The sequence below is a fragment of the Bufo gargarizans genome, chromosome 4 (assembly GCF_014858855.1).
Source record: "Bufo gargarizans isolate SCDJY-AF-19 chromosome 4, ASM1485885v1, whole genome shotgun sequence".
In the NCBI taxonomy this organism is placed as follows: Eukaryota; Metazoa; Chordata; class Amphibia; order Anura; family Bufonidae; genus Bufo; species Bufo gargarizans.
In genome coordinates, this window is record NC_058083.1 from 167,764,823 (window position 1) to 167,783,580 (window position 18,758).

Below are 18,758 nucleotides of genomic sequence, written 5' to 3' on the forward strand. Positions count from 1 at the left end.
GCTTTTTCTTGTTGGAGCAGGCGGTCGAACATTAGGAGTGTTGAATTCCAACGTGTCGGGCTGTCGCAAATCAAGCGCCTCACTGGCATGCTGTTTCGGCACTGAATGTCTGAAAAGTGCGCCATTGCCGTGTAGGAATGCCTGAAATGGCCACACACCTTCCTGGCCTGCTTGAGGACGTCCTGTAAGCCTGGGTACTTAGACACAAAGCGTTGTACGATGAGATTCAACACATGTGCCATGCACGGCACATGTGACAACTTGCCCAAATTAAATGCCGCCAACAAACTGCTTCCATTGTCACACACCACTTTGCTGATCTCCAGTTGGTGCGGGGTCAGCCACTGATCCACCTGTGCGTTCAGGGCGGACAGGAGTGCTGGTCCGATGTGGCTCTCTGCTTTCAGGCAAGTGAACCCCAAGACAGCGTGACACTGTCGTATCCGGCATGTGGAATAGCCCCTGGGGAGCTAGGGGGATTCAGTTGATGTTCAGCCAGATGCCGCAGCAGAAGAGGACTCAGCCGAGGAGGTTATGGAAGAGGATGGAGTAGGAGGAGTATTGGAGGTGGCAGTAGGCCTGCCTGCAGGTCGTGGCGGTGTCACAAACTCCGCTGCAGAGCCACGCATTCCATGCTTGGCAGCCGTCAGCAGGTTGACCCAATGCGCAGTGTAGGTGATATACCTGTCCTTACCATGCTTTGCAGACCAGGTATCAGTGGTCAGATGGACCCTTGCCCCAACACTGTATGCCAGAGATGCCATGACTTCCTTTTCAATCACTGAGTAGAGGTTTGGGATTGCCTTATTTGAAAAGAAAATTCGTCCGGGTACCTTCCACTGTGGTGTCCCAATAGCGACAAATTTTTTGAAGGCCTCAGACTCCACCAGCTGCTATGGTAAAAGCTGGCGGGCTAAGAGTTCTGTCAAGCCAGCTGTCAGACGCCGGGCAAGGGGGTGAGTCTGTGACATTGGCTTCTTACGCTCAAACATTTCCTTTACAGACACCTGACTGTGGGCAGATGAGATGGAACTGCTGAAGGTGAGAGGTGGAGTGGCGGGTGGTTGAGAGGGGGCAAGGAGGACAGCAGTGGTTGACGTGGCTGAAGATGCTGGACCAGGAGGAGGATGGTGGCTTTGAGCTTGTGTGCTGCTTCTACTCGTCATCATGTGTTGATCCCATAGGCGTTTGTGATTTGCGATCATGTGCCATCGCAAAGCAGTTGTACCTAGGTGGGTGTTGGATTTCCCACGACTCAGTTTCTTTTGGCACAGGTTGCAAATGGCATCGCTGTTGTCAGAGGCAGACACACAAAAAAAATGCCACACTGCTGAGCTTTGCAATGACGGCATTCTGGTGGTGGCAACAGCATGCGTTGATTGGCGTGCTGTCTGACTGTGCCACTAGCTCCTTGCAACGACCTCCCCCTGCTTCCAACTCGTCTCCTCCTCCTCTCTGTCTCCCCTTCTGAACTTTCCCCCTCTTCTTCTTCGCTTCAAGCAGGCACCCACGTGGCATCCACGGACACATCGTCATCATCAACCACTTCACTTGTATCTGACACCTCAGCAAAGGAAGCAGCAGCGGGTACAACATCATCATCATCATCACACTGTACGTCCATGTGTGTAATGCTGCCTGACTGAGACATATCCCTGTTATCTACATCCCCGGGCAATAATGGTTGCGCATCACTAATTTCATCAAACTGATGTGTAAATAACTCCTTTGAGGGATCAAGTGAAGCGGCTGTGGTGGTAGTGGTGGTGGTGGCGGCGGGCGGGAGAGTGGTAACTTGAGAGCAGGTGACCAAAGCTGAGCTGGAGGAGGATGGTGCGTCAAGGTTCTTAGCGGAAGCTGTTGAAGATTGGGTGTCCTGTGTAAGCCAGTCAACTATTTTCTCAGAATTTTTTGGGTTCAGGGTACGTGGCCTCTGAACACTGGGTATTATTCCAGGGCCAGTGAAAATCACAGCACCACGACTACGACGGCCCCTGCGGGGTGACCTGCCTCTGCCTGTCATTTTTTTTTTAGATAAGTGGTACTATGCGTGCAAGGTACTGTGCCACCCTATATAAGTTGTGGGCAGTGGGCACAGTACAGTCTGTGTGGGCCTGACACACACGGGCTTGCAAATGTGATTAAGAAAAATTTAAAATATATATTTTTTTATCTGCAAGGTATTTGAGTAAATGACACCCTGTAACGGTATGAGTGGAGGCCTAGCCACTAGCCAGTGGCCACAATACAGTCTGTGTGGGCCTGACACACACAGGCTTGCAATTAGCAAATGTGATTATATCACAGAAAAATGTTAAATATCATTTTTTTATTTGCAAGGTATTTGAGTGAATGACACCCTGTAACGGTATGAGTGGAGGCCTAGCCAGTGGCCACAGTACAGTCTGTCTGGGCCTGACATAAAATACGCATGAGCACTATCGCTTATTAATATTACTTAAATTGCCCAACAGCTATATAATATAGGGGACGATTGTGCATTATTTGGGGGATTATTGGGGGTATTCTAGTTTGGTTACAATAGTATATAAATATATATATATTGGGGTGATTTCCATCCCAATGCATTATTCACTTGCTCAGGTACCCTCTTCTCCCCCTCCAAGACAGTGGGGGTCCAGGAGTCCCACCTAACTAACAGACGGATGAAAGTTCTTTTTCTGTGTCACTGGGCTCAGGGCAGGGTAAAAAGATTGTGCACTGCACCCACAAAACTAAATCTATGTAGATCGCTGCGTTTAATTGCAGTTCTGATCACAGATTCTGTCCTATTCTCTCCCTCACAGCAGCAGCATCCTATCCCTACACTAAGCACAGCAGAGTGACCTGCAGCGCTACGTGACTCCAGCTTATATAGAGGCTGGGTCACATGCTGCACTGGCCAATCACAGCCATGCCATTAGTAGGCATGGCTGTGATGGCTTCTAAGGGCACACAGTTAAACGCTTGTTGATTGGCTGCTCTGCAGCCTTTCAAAAAGCGCCATAAAATAGCTGAACACCAAACTCAAACTTTTACTGAAATGTTTGGGTTCGGGTCCAGGGTCCAAAAATCCTAAAGTTCGGTACGCACACGAACTTTACAGTTAGGGTTCGCTCAACCCTGGTCATAGGGTCTCAATACCGGAAAAAAGCGCTTCCGTTATGTCCCCATTCATTGTCAATAGGGACAAAACGTAACTGAACAGAATGGAATGCTCGAAAATGCATTACATTCTCATACCGGAGAACAAACAATTGCATGCTGCGGTTTGCTTTCTGTCCTGGCATCCCCCATTAACTTTCAATGGAGTTCATGACGGCTCTGTCTTGGCAATGTTAAAGATAATACAACCGGATCCGTTCATAACGGATGCAGAAGGTTGTATTATCAGTAACGGAAAAGTTTTTTCTGAACCCTTCCGGATCCAGCAAAAGACGCTAGTGTAAAAGAAGGCATAAATGCACATAAATCTACACAGAAATTTGTGCGGATCTTATGTGTGATCAGCTGCATAGTGTGCAGGTGGCCTTATGGGGCTTCTGTGATGGGACTCACTCTGCTATTTCAGTAAGTCCCATAGTGTATATGGAGAGGACGCCAGATACACGGTATACTCTCCGTTTACTTCAGAGGCCCTGTTTTCGAGACAAAAATGGGTCCCAGGGGTGGAACCTGTACCTATGTGACATTCAAGGCATATCCTAACTATATGCCATAAATGTCTTATATGGGACAATCCTTTAAAGATAATAGGGGAGGTTTATCAAAGCTGGTGTAAGGGAAATCTGTCCACACCAACCAATCAGATTCCACCTTTCTTTTTTCAGCGTTATGTTGGAAAATGAAAGGAGGAATCTGATTGGTTGCTATGGGCAACTAAACCAGTTGTAATAAATCCCCCCCTTATTTTTATACTAACAGAAGGAGCAGTAATATTAATGATACTGAGCGGCATCTCCCCCAGTCCACCGCACTGCCTGCCGGCGGCCAGTGACGGCCTCCCGCTTCCTGGAGACCGGTTGCTAGGGCCGCCGAGCACAACACACTGAGCCCGGAGGAGAGGCCTGCGCGCTGTGTTCTTCTCCCCGCACTGTAGTGTCTGCTGCTCGGGAACATGAGCCGGCAAGTCCTGGCGGAGCTGCACTGGGCCGAGGCCTTCGCCATCCCTGTGGCCAACGCCGAGAATAAAGCCCTGGAGGAGGAGGTGAGGACGGCCAGTCTGCCATTGTGCGCTGCCTGCTGCACTACACAGGCGAGAGGCTCCTCCACCGCTCCCAGCATGAGCTAGAGGTATCGTTCACCTGCAGACCATGCTGGGAGTTGTAGTCTGGAGGTATTATTCGCTGCACATCACGCTGGGAGTTGTAGTCTGGAGGGATCGTTCACCTGCAGACCATGCTGGGAGTTGTAGTCTGGAGGTATTCACCTGCAGACCATGCTGGGAGTTGTAGTCTAGAGGTATTCACCTGTGGACCATGCTGGGAGTTATAGTATGGAGGTATTATTCACCTGCTAGCCATGCTGGGAGTTGTAGTTCACTAGAGCAGAAGATGTATTTGTCACTGGGGTCTTCTTGCAACCTTGTCATTGACACATTAGTGTAGAGGGGACCCTATGTGCCAAAAACAAGCTACCATCTATCGGCATAGGTGCCAACAAATTTAAATGGGTGCCTGATGATGATTCTCTGCTGAGGAGGCTATAATCACAAAGCAGACCCCCACTCCCTAGTAACTGACCAGGGGCCACACTATGACCCCAGTGGTCCACAGTGTTTCTTATCAGAAGAGTTGTCCATTCATCACTATGGTAATGACCAGTGACCATATTGGTTGACCATAACCTGCATTATCTGGCTGGAGATCTGGAGCGAATGAGCTAGGAACATAAGGGGGAAAGTGGGGGTCGCCCAATTATTGTGGAGAGTTCTCCTTTGCCGACGTTTCTTGCTCCCAATGCAGCACGTCTACGGTATCACTTGCTTCCACCCTAAAATCTGTTGTGTAAGTGGCAAAAAGAAGGGCCCATTCACACGACCGTATGGCCGTGGTGCCCGTGTTACGGACCGCAAACAGCAGGACACGTCCTATGTTTTGCAGAGGCACAGTTCGGAATCCCACTGAAACACTTGGAAGCTCTTCCGTGGGCATTCGGGTCAGTGTGGATCGCTGGCGCATTCAAGTCAATGGGTCCGCACCTCAGCACGGAGTTCACACGGCTGGTGCCCATGCATTGCGGATCGCTATTTGCGGTCCACAGCATGGGCACAGTGACCATGCGGTCTGGTGAACGAGGCTTAAGCCGCTTAGGGTTCATGCACTCAGCTGTTGCCATTTTGCGGTTCGCAAATTGCAAATCCGCAAGACATGGATACCGGCCGAGTGTGTTTTGCGGAACGGAACGTCCTGCTCTCTATAGAACTGTCCTATTCTTGTCCTTGTAAAACGGACAAGAATAGGACATGTTCTATTTTTTTCCTGGGCCGCGGATTGGACATACGGATGTGGACATTGAAGTAGATGGGTCCGCTTCCAACCTGCAAAAAATGCGGATCGTATGAGGACAAAAAATACATTTGTGTGCATGAGCCCTAAATCTCACTCCATGAAGTCTCTTGATTATAATCCACAGGACTCTAACCCCCATCAGACAGGCTGCATAGCAGATTTTGGTGGAGACTGTACCATTGATTTCAATGGTATATGCAATTTGCAAACAAATTATTAAAGGGGTTTTCCGTGAATTTTACACTGATGACATGTTTTCTGGATAGGTCATCTGTACCTGATCAGTGGGGTCCGACACCTGGGCCCCCTGCCGATCAGCTGTTTGAGAAGGGAGCAGCGCTCTCTGTATCACTGTGGCCTTCTCCAGATTTCCCTAGGCCATGTGACTTCACGTTTATCGGTCACGTGGCCTAAGCGCAGCTCCGCTCCGCTCCATAGAAGTAAATGGGGCTGAGCTGCAATACCAAGTACAGCCACTATACAATGTATGGCGCTGTGCTTTGTTTGCTGGGAGAAGGCAGTGGCACTGCTGTGAGCGCAGCCGCCTTCTCAAACAGCTGATCGGCGGGGTCCCAGTTGTTGGACCCCCGCTGATCAGATACTGATGACCTATCCTGAGGATAGGAAATTGAATGATAAGCAGCACTACACATCCCTGCATGGGAATAAGAAATACCATTAAGAAGGGAGATGGTGCTCGCAGATAGGGATCCTGGCCATGGGTCCCATTGTGAAGTAGGTGTATATATAGAAAATCCGCAGCACTCTTACAGCTGTATTATGCTGCTGGTTTAAATTAAAGACCAGATTTTTTTTCACTACTGGAAGAGTGCTGCGGATTTTCTATATATACCTACTATACTGAGGATAGGTCCTCAGTATAAAACTCCCGGAAAACCCTTTTAAATGGGTTATGCCATTATAGATGTAAAAAAATGAAAATCAGATATCTTATAGTACATAACATAGCCAGAAGCACACCTGTACCTCACATAAAACCAGAGATCACACAATTCATTGCTCCACTTGTTCTGCTAGATTTATTTCAGGGGGCGTGCCCTTTCTCAGGAGGCAGGCCCTGTCTGCTGCAGCTCTCTCTATATCACAGCTCAGGGGGCGTGCCCTGTCTGCTGAAGCTCTCTCCATATCACAGCTCAGGGGGCGTGTCTTGTCTGATGCAGCTCTCTCCATATCACAGCTCAGGGGGCGTCTTGTCAGAAGCAGCTCTCTCCATATCACAGCTCAGGAGGCGTGCCCTGTCTGCTGAAGCTCTGTCCATAGCACAGCTCAGGGGGTGTGTCTTGTCAGATGCAGCTCTCTCCATATCACAGCTCAGGGGGTGTGTCTCGTCAGATGCAGCTCTCTCCATATCACAGCTCAGGAGGCATGCCCTGTCTGCTGAAGCTCTGTCCATAGCACAGCTCAGGGGGTGTGTCTTGTCAGATGCAGCTCTCTCCATATCACAGCTCAGGGAGTGTGTCTCGTCAGATGCAGCTCTCTCCATATCACAGCTCAGGGAGTGTGTCTCGTCAGATGCAGCGCTCTCCATATCACATCTCAGGGGGCGTCTCTTGTCAGATGCAGCTCTCTCCATATCACAGCTCAGGGAGCGTGCCCTGTCTGCTGAACTCTCTCCATATCACAGCTCAGGGGGCGTGTCTTGTCTGCTGCAGCTCTCTCCATCTAACTGCCACAACTTCAAGCAGAACATATGGTTGAAGGTATAAACTGAGCGTGTGCGACCAGGTAGATGGAGAAATATAGATAAAAGCAAACAGAAGGTGTTGCTCTACAGCTACATCTCATTGAATAGCTCGGTAGGTATACAAAATTTCCTGCAAATTACAAAAGTATTCAGACCCAGGTACTGGTTTGATAAATGTTCAATATTGTTTGTGGCACAACCCCTTTAACAATGCCCAATGAAGCATCAGTTGTGTGTGGTTGAAGCCCAGTGTACCAAGACATGCAGACTTAAAAGAAAACTCTCCTTTACTGCACATTTCACAGTTAAAAGGCATCTGTCAGCAGTTTTGTACCTATGACATTGGCTGACCTGTTACATGTGCACTTGGCAGCTGAAGGCATCTGTGTTGGTCCCATGTTCATATATGCCCGCATGACTGAGAAAAATGACGTTTTAATATATGCAAATGAGCCTCTAGGAGCAACGGGGGCGTTGCCGTTACACCTAGAGGCTCTGCTCTTTCTGCAATATCCTAATGCCTGGTCCTGTAAAAGCGGAGAGGCTGGGGCAGTTTGTGTTCTGGAAAATTTGCTTTATGTTCTATATTGTGCATTTTTCACGTAGCTCTGGCTCTATAGAGGTAAATGGAGCTTACGTGAAAAAAGGACGGCATCTGAATGCAATACTGATGCAGTTTTCACTGATGGTTACTAGGAGATGTAAATTGTTATTCTTCAGTTTTTCTTCATGCGCGTTAAAAATGCACGCAATCTGGACGGAAAAAACGCACACACTGACCGCAATTGCATAAAAAAGTGACACAATCCGTATCGGCCTTATGAAACCGTAGGACCGGCCCACATAACCCAACTGATGCATCTTTTTTTCAGCTTGAAATGGGGTGAGGGACATAAAGGAATTCTATATACCGCTACCTATCTTACCTGTTAGCTCCAATGTGACTACTGAAGCAAAAAAACAAATGTACTGCAGTGCAGTCACAATACTATCGTATCTCTTTTTTTTTTAGTTACAAAGGAAACAGAAGGAGAAGACAAATTTGTCAAACCTGATAAAAGAAATGGAAGATCGTATTCAAGCAATGGCTGACCATCTTAAAAATGTCAGACAAGAGCTGAACTATACACAGGTAATGGGCAATGTTATTATCTGGAACACAAAGGGACATTCCCACCTTCTAATGTTATCGAATATTGCCATGATCTACCCTAACTTTCTGAAATCTGGATCAAGCCCCTTGTCGCATCATAGTTAAAGGGGTTATCCAATTCTAAAAATGCCCCCCCAATGCCTGGGCCCCTCCTATAGATCCTACTTACCCCGCACCCGCATCACTCCGGATCCCTGCACTGCCCCTGATGCAGGCCGCGACCATGACCAACCCCCTTGCATTCTGACCAACTCCCCATCTCGTAGACAGATTTTGCTGCTCTACTTTAAAGAGAGTCAACAGTTGTGACCTAGAGATGGAAGCCTATTAGACCTTTGTGTATGTTTTTAGTATCTGCATCACCGAGGAGACATTTTAATCTGTCACATGCCGCTATCGGAAGTGCACTCCACCTGTTTCAGTACACGCACAACATCCACCCCCTTCTCTTCAGTGACCACGCTAGCTTCCATCCAGAATCTCACTCCAGCTGTTCCTCAAGAGCAGTAGGGAGAGGTTGTGGAGAGCTTCCTGCAGATTTCCCTATCTCCTATTTAGAGCTGTCAGCAGTTTTGCAGGGTCCCTTTAAAGGGAATGTATCATCAGAAAATGACCTTTTGTCTAAATCACATTTTTATGTTTAACATATAAATGTTATTTTTAATTTTCCATGCCCAAACCTTAAAATCCTTTCACACTATGCCTAATAATTGGCACCACTTCTTGGTCTGTACAGATCAATTTACTGAAGTTATATATTATTCTAACTCTGCCTGTAATGATATCACCTCTGTGTATAGATAAGACAGGATCCACCATTCACAATAGGCGATTGTCTCCGCTTCTCTAGTCTTTCCTTGTACAATGACCTCTGCACAGGTCACAGACCATGCCTAGAAAACTCTCCCATAGGTGTCAATGAGGTCCTCTCCTGACCATTGTGTCTGTGGCCCATGGGGCTGCTGTAAAGCAATTTTCTTAATAGGGTTGCAATAGGTATCGAATTATCGATACCCAATCGATACTTTTGTACCAGTATCGATTCGATACCGGGATTTGCCTTTTACCAATACTAGGCTGCGCTACTGCGGTGCCTAGTATCGGAGAACATGGAGCGCGCTACTCTCTGCATGCGCCATTTTCTCCTCAGCAACACAGGGGAGACGAAAGCAGTCTCTTCCTCCCCCCTGTGCCGCTGCTGCCGCCAATGACAAGTGAGAGGGGAAGAGGAGGGGAGGGGCTGTGGCCACTGCGCCACCAATAAAGTTAACTAAACCGTTAATACAAATACAGGAGGGGGGTGTCGGCTGCAGTTATCTTCATTGGTGGCATAGTGCGCCCTCCCCCCCCAGTATTAAAAACATTGGTGGCGCAGTGCGCCCCTCCAACCCTCAGTATTAAAGTCGTTGGTGGCAGTGGCCATAGGGTCCTCTCCCCTCCTCCTCATTGGTGGCAGTGGCAGTTCCGATGGGAGCCCCAGCAGTGTAATCCTGGGGCTCTGATCAGTTACCATGGCAGCCAGTACACTACATTGAAGCCCTGGCTGACATAGTCGGCTCCCTGCTGCTGTCTGCACAAAGCCCAGGGCAGCAGGGACTGTGTGAAGTCCTAATGACCCTAATAGTGCTCTATCAGGGTGAATAGGGCAAGGGATTAAAAGATCCTAGGTTCGTGCCCCTAAGGGGGGGAAATAGTTATTAAATAAAAAGTAAAAAAAAATATATATATATTAAGTATAAATCACCCCCTTTCCCAATTTTACATATAAAATATATAAACAATAAATAAATAAAATATTACATATCGTCACGTCTAAAAACTCCAAACTATTAAAATATAAAAAACATCTCCTATGCAGTAAACGCCATAACAGGAAAAAATAAATAAAATGCGCGATTCTGCATTTTTTAGTCACCTTGTCCGCCCAAAATATAGGATAGGACTGTTCGATTATGGGCCGGACGTTCCATAAAATGCGGAATGCACGCATTTATGGTACTTTTTTATGGTATCGAAATCGAATAAAAATTTTGGTATCGTGACAACCCTATTTCTTCATACTTTGGAAATGCTGTTAAGAACAGCTCAGGCAAGATGGCCGCCCCCATAATGGTGTATAAGAAATAAAATTAAAAAAATCTGTAATCAGAAATTAAAAACTGATTAGAAAAAAGAATGTGTGTTACTATCTGGTTTCAACTGGCAGAGGAAATTTTTGGTGACACATTTCCTCTAAATCCTTATGTATGCAATTGAAATCATCCCTTTCCACTTAGATTTTAGAAATGTTGAAGCCTTATGTGAGCAGTAACAGCAGACCTGCTTTGTGAATTGTAGGTAGCAATGAACATTGAGGAAACATTGAAGCTAAACGCACTTTTTCTTTTTATTGTGTTTTTTATTGCAGAATGTTTTGTATATGCCCAATAACACAGACAGGTGCCTTTATTGTAACTCTTCTTACAGTCTCTTTGTAGGGCTAGAGAAAAAGAAATTGAAAGTGAAGAACACTTTAAGACTCTCACTGAAAGGGAAATTGGGCGTCTTAAGCAAGAAATCCATCGTCTTGAAAATGAGCTGGTGTCCTTGAGAGAAAAGAAAAATAGTCAAGAAGTAAGAATTATGTGCAGATTTAATTTTTCTTTTCACATGATTATGTATTCAAGGTAATGCCGATGTAAAGGTGTTTTCTTTAGATACAGACATTGTATTTACGAAAATTATAGGAAAATCCAGCTCAAGAATGGTGGAAAAAATTAGTAGCTTTATTGCGGCATAAAATCTTCGACAGAAACAGGAATTGTTCGGTTACGCGTTTCAGACCACAAATGAATATCGGTCCTTCCTCATGACATATTGAACTAGTAATGGGACCGCTGTGTGAGCTGCTCATATGTGGTGCGGTCCCATTACTAGTAAAAAAAAAAAAATACATTTTATATACACTTTTATCAGTTTATAAGTTTGGCGTACAGGTTCGGGTTATGAAAGATCCCGTTATGGCCAGCATAGACTTCTATGATGATGGAATGCAATACAGAATGCCTCTTAAAGGCTTCCGTGGTGCATGCCATCATAGAATTCCGTTATGGTCCATAGTAGCGGAATCCATAACGAGATTCTTTGATAACTCGAACCTGTACGCCGAACTTGAAAACACAAGTTCGCTCATCCCTACTCATAACCCAGCATCCATTAGGCCCTATTATTTTCTAGAATAGCAGATACATAATAATTGTTCAGCTGCCGGTGAAGTGTCTGCTGTCTTTGACAGCCAAGCATCCGGTAAGAGCACCCGGTAGACTGTTTGTATATGCACAGCGCTCAATTGTGTATACAATAGAGTAAGAGGTACTACTAGGCTTCATTGGTCTAAGCAGACGTGATCACTGGAACGGCTGGTTCTAACTAGACCAAGGACAGCTCTGATTATGACAACCGTTTTCAGGGCTGATTTCCACTTTAAGGCTGGGGCTAAACTTAGGGTGCATTTGCACCAACAGATTATCCGACAGATTTTCTGATTACACGTGTATATAAAAGGAGTCTGGTTTCTGAAACAACCAGAGTGGGAACCTGCGCTGATTACGGTGTAGTCAAGGGTTTAGAGAAACAAATAAAAAGTTGTATGGATTGGTACCTTATAGGAGAGCGATCTATGCGTGGAAGATCCTCCTTGTTATTGCAGGGAAGCTGGTGTCCGGATGGCTTCTGGTTCAACCTTCTAGCGTGAATGATGCTCCGGCCGGCAGCAAATTACTCGTGCGAGGGAACCACCAGTTTGAAGTCTGGGAATTTCGTCGTGTGACGTTACCGCACTCTGTATGGATGCCTTCAGGGGACAAAAACTATTCAACGCGTTTCTGAGCCAGTCGGGCTCCTTCATCAGAGTGCGGTGACGTCACACTCCAAAATTCCCGGACTTCAAACTGGTGGTTCCCTCGCACGAGTGATTTGCTGCCGGCCGGAGCATCACTCACGCTAGAAGGTTGAACCAGAAGCCATCCGGACACCAGCTTCCCTGCAATAACAAGGAGGATCTTCCACGCATGGATCGCTCTCCTATAAGGTACCAATCCATACAACTTTTTATTTGTTTCTCTAAACCCTTGACTACACCGTAATCAGCGCAGGTTCCCACTCTGGTTGTTTCAGAAACCAGACTCCTTTTATATACGTGTGTTCAGATTTCACCAGTCCAAGCAGCAGACTGTGTTTGGGAACCTAGCAGCGATTCCCTTACGGGTGAGGAGTGTCAAGTGGCCACGGTAGCGCGAGTGGGCAGATACATTTTATATAGATTTTCTGATTACACACAGATATTTTGTTATACACTCCAACTATTGGTCTGATCGGGCAGAAAATGGTCAGATAATCTGTTGGTGTAAATGCACCCTTAGGCCTCTTTCAGACGGGCGTTGCGGGAACAGCGCGAGTGCAAAACATTGTAATGCGTTTTGCACTCGCGTTAGAAAAATCGCGCATGTTTGGTACCCAAACCCGAACTTTTTAACAGAAGTTCAGGCTTGGGATCGGTGTTCTGTAGATTGTATTATTTTCCCTTATAACATGGTTATAAGAGAAAATAATAGCATTCTGAATACAGAATGCATAGAAAAATAGCGCTGGAGGGGTTAAAAATAAAAAATAAATTTTAACTCGCCTTAGTCCATTTGATCGCGTAGCTCGGCATCTCTTCTGTCTCCTTTGCTGAACAGGACCTGTGGTGAGCATTCATTTCAGGAACAGGACCTGTGGTGACATCACTCCGGTCATCACATGATCCATCACATGATCCATCACCAGTGTAAAAGATCATGTGATGACCGGAGTGACGTCACCACAGGTCCTGTTCAGCAAAGGAGACAGACGAGATGCCGGGCAGTGCGACCAGGTGGACTAAATTGAGTTAAATTATTTTTTTATTTTTTTTAACCCCTCCAGCGCTATTTTACTATGCATTCTATATTCAGAATGCTATTATTTTCCCTTATAACCATGTTATAAGGGAAAATAATAATGATCGGGTCTCCATCCCGATCATCTCCTAGCAACCGTGCATGAAAATCGCACCGCATCCGCACTTGCTTGCGGATGCTTGCGATTTTCACTCAACCCCATTCATTTCTATGGGGCCTGCGTTGCGTGAAAATCGCAGCATGCTCTATTTTGTGCGTTTTTTTAACGTAACGCATAAGTGATGCGTGAAAATCACCGCTCATGTGAACAGCCCCATAGAAATGAATGGGTCGGTTTTCAGTGTGGGTGCAATGCGTTCAACTCGCGCATCGTATCCGCGCAGAATACTCGCCCGTGTGAAAGGGGCCTTAGACTTTTTATCATCCTACTAAGACATGGATTTAAAAAGTCTCCAGACCCTTTCACTTTTTCTAATTTAGTTATGTTGTGGCCTTGTGCTAAAGTAAAAAAACATTGAGTTTTCTCCCATAATTCTGCACTGAACCCATAATGACAAAGTAAAAACAGAATGTTCAATATCTTTGCAAATTTATTAAAAAGGAAAAAATTAAATATTGCATTTACATAACTATTCAGCCCGGTTGACCATTGGGTTCTTGGTCACCTCTCTTACCAAGGCACCTTATCCCCCAAATTAGGCTACTTTCACACTAGCGTTGTGCTTTCCGCTCGTGAGCTCCGTTTGAAGGGGCTCACGAGCGGAGCAGAACGCTTCCGTCCAGCCCTGATGCAGTCTGAATGGATGCGGATCCGCTCAGACTGCATCAGTCTGGCGGCGTTCAGCCTCCGCTCCGCTCGCCTCCGCACGGCCAGGCGGACAGCTGAACGCTGCTTGCAGCGTTCGAGTGTCCGCCTGGCCGTGCGGAGGCGTGCGGATCCGTTCAGACTTATAATGTAAGTCAATGGGAACGGATCCGCTTGAAGATGTCACCATATGGCTCAATCTTCAAGCAGATCTGTCCCCCATTGACTTTACATTGAAAGTCTGAACGGATCCGCTCAGGCATCTTGCGCACTTAGAAATTTTTCTAAGTTATTAATGCAGACGGATCCGTACTGAACGGAGCCTCCGTCTGCATTAATATGATCGGATCCGTTCAGAACGGATCCGATCAAGCGCAAGTGTGAAAGTAGCCTAACTGAGCTTGGTGGGACAGCCAGCCCTAGGAAGAGTCCTTGTTGTCCCAAAAGTCTTCCATTTAACAATTATGGAAGCCTCTGTGCTCTTGAGAACTTTCAGTGCAGCAGAAAACTTTTGTACCCTTCACCAGACATGCACCTTCACACAATCCAGTCTCTGAGCTCTATGGGCAGTTCTTTCCTCCTCATGGTCAAGTTTTTGCTCAGACATGTATTGTCAGCTGTGAGACCTTGTATAGACAGGGTCCAAATCCTGTCCAGTCAACTGAATTTACCACAGGAGGACTCCAGGCAAGGTGTAGAAACATCACAAAGATGATCAAGAGAAATCGGAGGCCCCCAGAACTACATTTCAATTGTTGTAGTAAAGAGTTAATTGGATACATCTGGATTAACCTGTGCAATAAAGAATCAGGGCTCAAGATTGTTAAATTCCACACATTTATTGACTGCATCTTTTTATTTTATTTAGAATAACATATTCAAGGCTACACAAAAACTAGAGAACTTGAAATGTCAACTGAATTGGGACCAGCAAGCTCTAGAGGCCTGGCTTGAAGAATCTGCTCGTAAAGATGAAGACACTGTCGCCATTCAGAAATACTCACAGAAGGATGAAGGAAAAATTAAAGTTAGTACATTTATATGATTTAAAAAGGGTTTTGTTCACTAGGATGTGCCATCACTTTCTGACTGGTTGGGACCTGGCCCATCTAAACCCATTCAGATGTTAGAAATGTATCTATAATGCAATTTGTATTTCTTCCTATAGGTTATGTCCCTGCAGATTGAACGGTTGACTGTGGAGTCCAACCACAAACGTAAACTTTTGGATAATGAGTTGACAGAGACTATCACTACACAGGTATTTATTTTTACATGTATTTCTCTGATTTCAGGGGTTATCCCATCTTAGACAATGGGGGCATATCGCAAGGATATGCCCCCATTGTCTGATAGGTGCGGGTCCCACCGCTGGGACCCGCACCTACAAGGAGAACGGAGCAGAGAAAGTGGAGGAGGGCGCACTGCTCATGCGCAGCCGCCCTCCGTTCATTTCTATGGAGCCGCCGAAAATAGCAGAGCGCTGGCCCGGCTATTTCCGTCGGCCCCATAGAAATGAATGGGAGCGTTGGCCGCGCATGTGCGGTGTGCTTCCATTCACTTCAATGGGAGAGACGGGGAGCTGTGCCTGGTGGTGGTCGGACCCTGGGAAACCCAGGGTCCTCCAGCCACAACTCTCCCCGGCTCCGTTCTCGTTGTAGGTGCGGGTCCCAGCGGTGGGACCCGCACCTATCGGACAATGGGGGCATATCCTTGCGATATGCCCCCATTGTCTAAGATGGGATAACCCCTTTAACCCCTTAAGGACACAGGGCGTACAGGTACGCCCTTGTGCCCTGGTACTTAAGGACACAGGGCGTACATGTACGCCCTGTGCATTTTCAATCACCGCCGCGCGGCCGGCGGCGATCGGAACCCCGTGCCTGCTCAAATCATTGAGCAGGCACTTGGGGCAAATGCGTCGGGGGGTCCGGTGACCCCCCCATGTATGCGATCGCAGAAAACCGCAGGTCAATTCAGACCTGCGGTTTTCTGCGTTTCCGGGTTATTCGGGTCTCTGAAGACCCGATAACCCGGAACAGGATGGTGATGGTGGTGTGATTTCACTCCACCAATCACCATCCAGCGATCCTGAGTGGTGATGGTGACATCACCACTCAGGATCGCTTTCTGATTGGTCAGGGGGCGGTCCGGTGGCAGATTCAAAAGAGGCAGGCGCCCCTCTCCTCCTCCTTTTGTGTTCCAGCGCCGGAGGAGAGAGGAGCTGCCTGCACGTGTCCACCATCGCTGCCAGCACCCCTGATCTGTGCCCCCAGGACCCGATCTGTGCCCCCAGCACCCCCCATCAGGTACATAGGGACAGCTAGGGAAAGTTTGGGATAGGCAGGGAAAAAAAAGGGAAAGGTAGTTTTTTTGACTTTTTATTGCATCACCCCAGTTAGGGTGTCTGGGGTCCACAGCACAGCTGTGTGACCCTAGACCCCCCAGGGGTGCTGCCACTTGCCCCCCTCCCCCTGCCACTTGCGCCCCCCCCCCCCCCCCACCTTTTTTGGGGTGCTTTTTTTTTTTTTTTTGAGTTCGCTGACTGTGACCGGCACTTAGCGTCCGGCCACTGTTAGCACATCGCACACCCCACCGCTGATCAACTTCGGACGGTTGATCAGCAGTTTTGAATTTTTTTTCCTCACTTTTTTGCCCTTTTTTTAGTTAGTTTTATTTATTTTTTTCTGTTAGTTTTAGGGTGAGTTCGTGAACACCCGTGCCCCCTCACACACGCACACCAAATAAAGAGTTACACACACGCACATATACACGCAGACACACACTCCCCTATGGCCCGCCGGACGTTCTCGGCCGAGGAGGCATACGCCCAGCTTGCCTCCGAGTCCGAGAGTCCCAGTGAGGATGAGGATGACCCCACATTCCTGTTGTCATCCGCATCCTCCTCATCATCTAGCGATGATGATGAGCCCCCAAGGCGGCGGAGACGCCGCCAGGCGGAGCAAGGGGACCGCCATGTTAGGGACCCTGTGGCCCACACTAGTACGAGCAGCTCTGGGGCTCGTACTGGTTTCCCGGCCCACCAGTTAAATCCACCGGAGCACCCTGCCGGTGAACTTGTCTGGTGTAGCCCAGAGCGATACGAGCCCGTGATTCCTGATTTCGTAGGCCAATCAGGAATCCAGATTTCCACAGTGGGCTACACTGAATATGACTTTTTTTGTCATTTTTTCAGTGACCCACTGGTAAATCTGATGGTGGAGCAGACGAATCTGTACGCCCAACAGTTCGTCGCTCAACACCCGGGCTCCTTTTTGGCCAGGCCCGGTGGCTGGACGCCGGTCAGTGCAGCTGAAATGAGGACATTTTGGGGCCTCGTGCTGCATATGGGCCTGGTCAAGAAACCCAGTGCCAGGCTGTACTGGAGTGGGGACGTCCTATATCAGACCCCACTTTACAGTACGGTTATGACACGCTCCCGGTTTGAGGCCATCAGGAAATGTCTGCATTATTCCGATAATGAAGCATGTCCACCCCGAGGTGATCCTGCCCATGACCGTCTGTACAAGATACGGCCGGTCATCGATCACTTTGGGGCCAAATTCATGGAGGCCTATGTACCTGGAAGGGAGGTCGTGGTTGATGAGTCTCTCATTGCGTTCAAGGGGAGACTCATTTTCCGCCAGTATGTGCCTTCCAAGCGGGCGAGGTATGGCGTGAAGCTATACAAAATTTGTGAGAGTACCTCAGGGTACACTTACAAATTTCGTGTATACGAGGGGCGAGATTCCCGGATTCAACCCCCAGAATGTCCCCCCACTCTGGGTGTTACCGGGAAACTTGTGTGGGACCTTATGCACCCACTGCTGGATAAGGGTTACCACTTGTACGTGGATAACTTTTATACCAGTATCCCCTTGTTCCAGTCCCTTGCCGCCAGATCCACGTCCGCTTGTGGGACCGTGCGGAAAAATCAACGCGGCCTCCCTGCCCACCCCCTCCAGGTACCTATCCCCAGGGGTGAGACCCGTGCCCTTACCACTGGAAACCTGTTGCTGGTCAGGTATAAGGACAAGAGGGATGTCCTTATGCTGTCCACAATTCATGGTAACGGCATCACCCCTGTCCCTGTGCGAGGTACCGCGGCAACGGTCCTCAAGCCCGATTGTATCGTCGCCTACAATCGGTATATGGGAGGAGTTGATCTCTCGGATCAAGTCCTCAAGCCATATAACGCCATGCGCAAAACCCGGGCATGGTACAAAAAAGTTGCGGTCTACTTGGTACAGGTTGCCATGTACAACTCTTTTGTACTATCCCGAAGCGCTGGCAGCACAGGGACATTCCTCCAGTTCTATGAGGCAGTCCTCAAGGCCCTGATCTTTTCGGACCGGGAAAGAGCAGGCCGGAGTACCTCGGGAACTGTAGGCGCCCGGATCGTCCCTGGCCAACACTTTCCAGGTGTGGTCCCCCATACTGGAAAGAAGGGACGAACCCAAAAAAAGTGCAGAGTGTGTCGCAGGAGGGGGATACGGAAGAACACGACTACTCAGTGCGACACATGCCCCGATCATCCGGGCCTCTGCATTGACGGTTGCTTCAGGGAGTATCACACTTCCATGGAGTACTAAATTTATATCCCAATTTAGCACTGACATCGGATAAAAAAAAATGGTTCTCAGACTTGAGACACCCAAAAAAACTA

At 47.7% G+C, this 18,758-nt stretch overlaps 1 protein-coding gene across 1 annotated transcript in view; it reads left to right on the forward strand.

Annotated features, from left to right (window-relative positions):
• Positions 1 to 4,026: 4,026 nt before the first annotated feature.
• Positions 4,027 to 18,758, forward strand: part of CCDC39 (coiled-coil domain containing 39) — a 57,181-nt gene continuing 42,449 nt past the window's right edge. The window contains exons 1-5 of the mRNA XM_044291363.1: positions 4,027 to 4,207; positions 8,228 to 8,347; positions 10,835 to 10,981; positions 14,961 to 15,119; positions 15,261 to 15,353. Of these exons, the coding sequence (XP_044147298.1) occupies positions 4,118 to 4,207; positions 8,228 to 8,347; positions 10,835 to 10,981; positions 14,961 to 15,119; positions 15,261 to 15,353 (609 nt within the window). The 5' untranslated portion in view covers positions 4,027 to 4,117. The remainder of the gene's footprint in view (positions 4,208 to 8,227; positions 8,348 to 10,834; positions 10,982 to 14,960; positions 15,120 to 15,260; positions 15,354 to 18,758) is intronic.